The 8098-nt window shown below is 37.2% G+C and overlaps 1 protein-coding gene across 1 annotated transcript in view; it reads left to right on the top strand.

Moving 5' to 3' along the window:
* The window catches only part of LOC128017573 (CUB and sushi domain-containing protein 2-like), an 18576-nt gene extending 13639 nt beyond the window's left edge, over nucleotides 1–4937 (top strand). Inside the window, exon 3 of the mRNA XM_052602978.1 lies at nucleotides 4570–4937. Within this exon, the coding sequence (XP_052458938.1) occupies nucleotides 4570–4781 (212 nt within the window). The 3' untranslated portion in view covers nucleotides 4782–4937. The remainder of the gene's footprint in view (nucleotides 1–4569) is intronic.
* The last annotated feature ends 3161 nt before the right edge of the window (nucleotides 4938–8098 follow it).

Raw genomic sequence — 8098 nt, forward strand, 5'->3', positions numbered from 1 at the left:
TTAAACATGTGAATAACACCAAATGAAGTTCTGCTCTGTACACAAGTAGAGAAAACTAACTCAAAGGCTGTGATAGCCGACCACAGATAGCTTCGGCTCTGCTTCTGATTATGGGTGGACAGTAGGTGGCAAGAGGTTGGGTCATTTCCCTTAAAGGAGTCGCACTGTGTCAGTAAAGCTCCAGAAGCCATCTTGCTTCTCCGTCCTCATTACTGCTTATCTTCCAGGCCTCTTCCCATCGTTAAGTCTGACTTATTTACCATTTCCTGTAGTGCATGCTATGAACATTTGATGTAATAAGCCTACAGTAATAAATACTTTCCCAGCTGAACATATACGTTCAGATCTCTGCGTCTAAGCCTCTCCACATGGTCTATATCCTCACAGCCCTCTCAAACCCCTCATTCACTCGCGCTGTGGGAATAGATTCAGTGTTCTGCATTCAAAACGGCAAAATGGCGGGCTGCTGGCATGCCACTCTCCACTATGGTACAATTAACAGGAATGCTCGTTCCAAAAAGAAGATAGGAGAAAACCGAGAAGTTGAAATCTCACGAACTGGTTGGATCTGTTGTTCCTCCAAAATCATTGTCTTTTCCCCGTTGTTCTTCTCTATCAGTGCTGGCTCTCCAGTCTCAGGGTGCCGCTGCACACCACTCGCTGCTGTGTTACCATGGCAGCCGCAGAGCCTGTGGAAGGCAGTACGAAGAGACATGAAACACAAGCAGACCATCTTTTTTAGGAGCTTAGATCTCTATGCACCACACATCATCCATTTATCCAAGCCAATTGAACAAGTCACTTTGACATTAAAGAGCCTTCCTTGGGACAGTTCAAAGGTCTGCTTGAGCTTATTAAGAAAACGATTGATTTAAGCTAAAATTCTGTCACATACAGTAGATATAAGGAAATGGGGAAAAATGGCGGTGCTTTGATACTTTTACATACTATGACAATGAATGATTGCAATGTGCACTAGAATATAGAGTATTGTACACTGTACTTCATGACACAACAAATGGCTTTGCTGTAGTAACACAATATTGTCTTTCCAAAAAGTTATTGCCAGTCAAATAAAAAAAAAAATATATATATATATATATCATTCCATCAACTGTCAATAGATGAAAAACTAATGCTAGCATAATATAATTACAAATTCAATTGCCATAGTAATGTAATATAAAATATAAAAAGTGCAGTGTTATACATATTACCATTCAAAGGTTTGGGGTGGTTCAGATTTGTAATTTATTATAATAATAATAATAATAATAATAATAATAATAATAATAATAATAATTATTATTATTATTATTATTATCATGTTTTTTTTTTCTCTTATACTCACAGCTGCAAAAACAAGAGAGAACCATTAGTATTTTACATTTCAAAATAACAGATTTTTATTATATTATGTTTTAAAATGTTATGTTAAATATAAATGTATTTATGTGATGGCAAAGCGTTTTTTTTTTTTTACTCCAGCCTTCACTGCCATCCTTCAGGGATGTGCTAATTTTGTGTTAAACATTTATCGTTATTATCAATTATAAAAGCAGTTGTGATGCTTAATATTTTTGTGGAAACTGTGATACATTTTTTAGGATACTTTGATGAATGAAAAGTTCAAAAGAACAGCATTTATTTGAAATAGGAATCTTTTGTGACATTCTGTCATTTTTTAATCAATTTAGCTTATTTGAAAAAATTAAATAAAATAAAAAAAAATCACTGACACCAAACTTTTAAACAGTATTCTATGTGTAGTGATAGGTTTTCATTCTGACATCTATGCATAATGAATTGTGATTGGTCATTTGTTTCTTGCATATGTGTACTCATCAAAGCCAGCACTTGTGAGCACTGGTATTTTCTTCATGAAAACTAGTTTCTAGTCATGCTTTTTGGTATTTGCAAACGATAAATCCTTTTTCACAAAGCCTTTTATAAATATTAGCAGTTTAGACATGAAGTCACAAAGTCTCTACAAGATCAAACGACCAAACTGAGAAGCAGAGCTCGACCAGTGATCGGCGTGTTCAACTGAAGTGTGAAAGAAACTCTTGGCTGGAATACCAATAGCCAGTCCTCTCTCCAATCCCTCCCTCCCCTGCCTCCATTGCTCTTTTTTTCCCCCTTCTCCATCCCTCTGTTCTAGAACTCTCAGAGGCTGCTCCTCACATATGCTCTGTGTCTCTCCGGGGAAATGTAAGAGTGACGGATCCGACGGAAGACTGACAAGGCCCGGGTCCTCCCGCCGATTTCCACTCGCAGAAAAGAAATCATGCGATTATCCAGTCACCGCTAATGATTCCCATGCTGGCCTGTCAGAGAAGAACTCATCACCCATCAGTGACAAGCAAGCTCCTTCACCTGTGTGAGGCACATACACACACTCTGCACTTGCTCTGACATAGAGTTTGTTTATTTGGCTGGTGAGAGAGAATTTTGCACGGTAGGTAGGTGCGATGACTCACATTTTCTCTGGCGTTGTCTTTCCTTCCTCCCTCTCAAACTCACACACATGAACGCCAACTCAAATCTCTCCTAAACAAACCTCCCATCACTCTCTTTTCCCCTCAACCCTTATTTTACCCTAGAGAGGCTCCTAGTTATCATTATGATTCAATCACTCACTCGCACAGAGGCTTTTTGCTCCTTTACTTGCCTGGAAGGCAACATATCCACTTGGCATGCACCCATAATTCAGAATTCTTCTGTAGCTATCAAACTAGAGGCTTTACAGGGCATGGGTGTCTTTTTACTGTACGTCTGATGTTTTATATTTTTTACACACAGTGAAGTTCAAAAGCTTGTGAGCACATGCAAACAAGATTTTAGCATAAATAGTAATGTTTATTTCAATTTCAAATAAATACTGTTCTTTTGAACCTTATATATTAATCAGATAACGCAGAAATAAATATGTATTGCCGTTTTCACAATAAGTAAAAATAAAAATAAGCAGCACATTTTCAACATTTTCAACATTAATAATAAGAAACATTTCTTGAGCAGCAAATCAATATATTAGAGTGATTTCTGAAGGGTCATGTGACACTGAAGACTGCTTTGCCATCACTGGAATAAATTACGTTCAAATAGAAAATAGTTTAAATTGTAATATTACAATGTTACTGTATTTCTGATCAAATACTGTAAATGCAACCTTGATAAGTATAATAAAGTTCTTTAAAAAAACTAAAATCTTACTGAACCTTGTTAAAAATCTTGTAACCAGAGAATTAGAAAGGAATAAATGTATTAAAAAAAGAAACACAGACAGTTGAAATTACATTTTTTTTCCTCATATTTGTAAATTCAGAAGAATCATTTCTGAGCATTTCTGCATCAACAATTTAATAAAACATCCTGAAATGTATTATAATGTTAATTGTTAAGCTGGTATTATCAAACAAATGAATAAATATTAGTCTCAGACTTTTGAACCTTTGAAGAATTGCTATTTCAATAGACTTTAATCAGGGTAGATGCCATATTGATAGGGGTATAGACTTAGTTTACACAATGGCATGCACTGTGGAGGTCCTAGATCACATGTACTTTTCAAAACTCACAACTTTCAAAACTGTTTCATGGAGTCTACTCAAAGTTTATTGTAAAGATATTTTGTCAGCAGAACAACCGTTATGTCTATTGAACGCACTGTACTTCTATTTCTCACAGCCTCGTTTTCATTCATGTCAATGATTAAATTGGACTTTTCCTTGACTAAGGTCTGTTGAGATGACCCAACCTTTACACCTCAGCTAAACATCTCAGATTCTATATGATTTCTACCAAAACTCACCATGGATATCTTGTAGTCCCCAGTTACCTGTACGATCTCCAGCAAAGAGTTTTTCCAACTTATCAACTTCAAGAAATGCTTTTCGATGCAGTCTGGTTGTCTTAACAATTTTTTATATTCATTATATGTATGTCGTCCTAGAGGCAATAGCTCTTTAGGTGATGTTGGGGAATATTCTTTTTGAAAAGGAGGTCAGGTATCTAGACTCAACTTTTTTCCATGTCAAAAAGTTTTGATTTCTTCCTTTTCTCAGGGGAGGGATGCATAGAAATAAAAAAATAAAATAAAAAACGGGGGAGGGAGTTCAGTAGGTCTGTTGCTTCGCCTTCACCCTCAGTTGGCTCGGCTCTTTATCCTCACCTCACGGACTCGCTGTCAGGAAGAAAGACTGAGCATCAAGAGAGCGAAAAATAGAGAGATTGCATTTGATTCAGTAAGGAAGATTGGGAGAGCCAGGGGGCTCAATTACCACAGCAGCTCTTAAGTGCCTATTTGTTATATAATCGTCTCCTTAACACAGTTTTAAAGAGTAGAACAGGTTTTGACTACAAATAATTAACAGGATTTTACATAGATCTCAATTACTTACCCCCATGTTACAGTGTGTTGCATCACTGGCCTGCGAGTGTTGCCCGAAACCTCAAGACCTCCACTGAGTGTCATGGCATCTTATCATTCTCCTATTTCCAACTATTTCTTCTCTAGCTGATTTAATAAGTTAAATGTGTCTGTATTTGTGTGTCACCTCTTCACAGCGGATGATGGCTGTGGCGGCACACTACGGGGTCAAAGTGGTGTCATCACCAGTCCAAATTACCCCCAGGAGTACAACAACAACGCAGACTGCACCTGGACAGTGCTGGCCGAACCAGGAGACACCATCGCCTTGGTCTTCTCTGACTTTCAGTTGGAAGAAGACTACGACGTTCTGGAGATAACCGGCACAGAAGGATCCTCTCAGTGGTGAGTGACCTAACAGTTTGCTTTTTCAGGCGTCGCTGGGGAAAACAAAGTCTAAGCAGCGAGAACGCTTGTTGTGGTGCTGTTGGCAGCGGGTAGGTGTTTTACAAGAGAGAGGAAGCCAGGAGAACCACAGTCATGAAACATCTCAGCACTTGTTCAATGGAACAGAACCAAATCACAGCTTGATTCAATTATTCAGCACATAATGCGCACAGAGCTTGGACCAAATAGAGGGGATAAAAACGTTGCAGTCCATCGCAAACCTTGTCTGGGGAGCACCGGAGTACTGTTCATTTATGAAAATGGTTTTATGGGCCTCTTAGTCTCCACGTTCACACAATTTCTTTTTTCACACCTATTAAGTACTGTAACAGGCTCTCAGAAATTCTTATTGGATCAAGATAGGGGTTTTTTTTTTTGCTTCAGGGCTGTGGACATGAATGTGGCATTAGATGAGGCAGTGTGTAATTTTTAGTATATGCTAGACTGTTTTCTTTTATCCCATTTTAATATGTAGAGAAGGATGCCATTTTTCGGTTGTTTCTGAGTTTTTATTTGGGGAAAGTGCTGGAAACCTGAATGTATACAATATCAATCATTCATTTCAATCATTTAGTCTGCTTCAAACACAAAACTTTCTTACAACCAACCTACGGATCACATTTAGATTTTCCTCCATCCAATCAACAACTTTTGCATAAAAGTCCAGACCAATTATTATTTTATTTTTTTTCAGTAGTCTGTCTGTTTAGGATGTGTATCACAGTGCAGAAGGAAAAAGATCTGTTGCTGCTTCTGCTACATCGCAGTTTTAACAAATTTAACCAAATGGTAAAGTGCTAACAAAAAAAAAAAATGTTACATTTTTAGAATTTTTTTTGTAGACTGGTAGCTGTGGGAAAAAAATATATAATAAAAATAAGTTGACAGTAGTTTCCCAGAAGAATGGTGGCTAATTGGACCACCGTGAAAATGCTGGGGACTTGGAGACCATAGCTTAGTTCCTTTGATGCTGTAGATTCTGAAGAATGAGCTGCATCAGTTGGCATGTAAATTAACAGCTTATGTCTGTAGACCAATAAAAGAAAAAAAAATTACTGTGGAGCCAAGTGCCTCGCTTCTGCTGGAGTCCAGTCCTATACGTGTGTGCACCTTGAGTCGTGACACCCTGCACTGGAGTCATGAAGCATGGATGCATGTCTGCCGCTCATACACCCTTCTCTGAGGGTCAACGGAGGAGTGCTGAAGGAAGGTTGTTCTTGGCCAGAGGAGGCGATCGATAGACCCCACTTCTCTCTGTCCCTTTGCTGCCACCATGCATGGGGTCACTGCTGAGTCCTTAATTAAACAGGCAATTAACAGAGGGTGAGGAGCGAGCAGACAGAGAGAGACGAGATTGTGTCGTTCGACCTTGGCATGTTCTAGAAGCCTCAGGGAGAGTAAATAAGAAAGGAACGAACAACCCAGCACCAGAACTTCACAGGTAATTAAACAATGAAAATGCCCAAAAATTAACAAAAGAAGCATCAAATACTGTCAGAGCAGCCAATCGCTGCACAGCACCAGTTGGAACTCCAGGTTAGTTTTTTTTATCTGAGGGATTGGGGAAGTATTTCTGCGTACTGAAAAATTTAGAGAGAATTTAGATGAGTAATTTAAAAGGTAGGATTGTATACCTAATCAAATGGGCTAATATCTATGAATATTAAACCCGCAAAAGGTCTGCTGTCAAATGCTAATTCTGCATGTCTTAATGTCTCTGTGTGAATGAGCAGCACAGTTTTGTACTCATACATGTATATTTGATCTCCAGAGCTGCTCAATAGAGAGTTTATTTCATGAGCATATCATCATTTCATTTAATAAACCTGTTGTCAGATAAATAGAAACTATTTAATACAAGGTCTTCACTCCCTGCCAAAATAAAGGTTTGGTTTAACTTGAAGAAATTATGACAGAAAAAATATTACAGTTATTATTGTACAGAATGTATAATCAAAATGTAATACTAATAGTACTACTAATAACAAGAACAACAAAAATACAGTTTATTAATAGTTTTTGTTTTTAAGGAATATCACACAATATCATATTTTTGGTCAATTTTTAATTTAAACGGTGAAGCTCTCGTGCTGCACTTAATTTGATTACGTTTTAAGATAAATACACTGTTAGTTTTTTTGTATATTTGTTTTATAGCAGACTTTTTTTTGATAAGGACTTCTTTTGAAATAGTAAAACACAGAATCCAGAAACAAATTCAAACAGACACAGAACTGCATCTCTGAGAAAAGCAAAACTAATTTCATGAGTAACTATAATTTTAATACTTTGGTATAAAATATACTGCTGTTAAAGTTTAATTAATTCAATAGATTAGATATTGTATATTAAACTCCATTAAAATGGAAAAATTAAAACATAAAACAAAAAATTTGTGATAAAGTAGATTTCATAGTATCCTAGATAAATTATCGTTGGCATAAGTTGCTGTTAATTTTCATCTCCAGATTTCTTAGATATTTAGCTGGCAGTTTGGATTGGTCTGAGTAGGAGGATTAACAAGTGTGTGTATGTGTGTGTGTGTGTTTGTTTGTGTAAAGGTGAAGGATAAACAGAGGTCTCTAATATGAATGGTCATCATTTTAGACACGCCCCCTTAAGGAGGAATGTCAAAGGCCGTGTGCAAAAATCAATATACAAGTGATCAGGAAGAAAAACAGTGCTGCTCTTTCAGGACCTGTTTGTATCACCCTGAGCGTTTGATTGGCACAAGACATGTCTGTGTGCTGTGCAGGACCTAACAAATAACACTGGACACTCAGTCATGTGCCCACAGCAGGGTTACCCATGAATCACTCCAGAGACCCTCATTCCCTCTTTATCTCCTTTAGCACAGATCCACTGAGCGGCAATAACACTACTATATCACCATGAGTATCCTGCTCGGGTAAAACATGTTATCGACACCACTTGAGGCAGTTTCGTATGAATTCACATGATGTTCCACCCACTAAGGGTTTATCTTTCTTGACCTATTTGAATATTGCCACAGTCGTGGCTTGGTGGGATAGTGCATATGTTCATACATTGTACAGTGGTGCTTAAGTGCAGTAACCCATGTCCAAAACAACCTATCATGATTAGTTTCCTGTGTTCATCACTTTCTTGTTCATTTAAAGGCTAAATAAATAAATCAAATACATTATTATTATTATTAACTTTATTTTTAATTTTCATTTATTTACTCTTTTTTTATATTCGATACATCAGAGATCCTTTTGCTGTTGCTTGGTTTTTTTTTGCAGATCTGAGGCTGTC

Source organism: Carassius gibelio, chromosome A7 (assembly GCF_023724105.1).
Source record: "Carassius gibelio isolate Cgi1373 ecotype wild population from Czech Republic chromosome A7, carGib1.2-hapl.c, whole genome shotgun sequence".
Lineage (NCBI taxonomy): Eukaryota > Metazoa > Chordata > Actinopteri > Cypriniformes > Cyprinidae > Carassius > Carassius gibelio.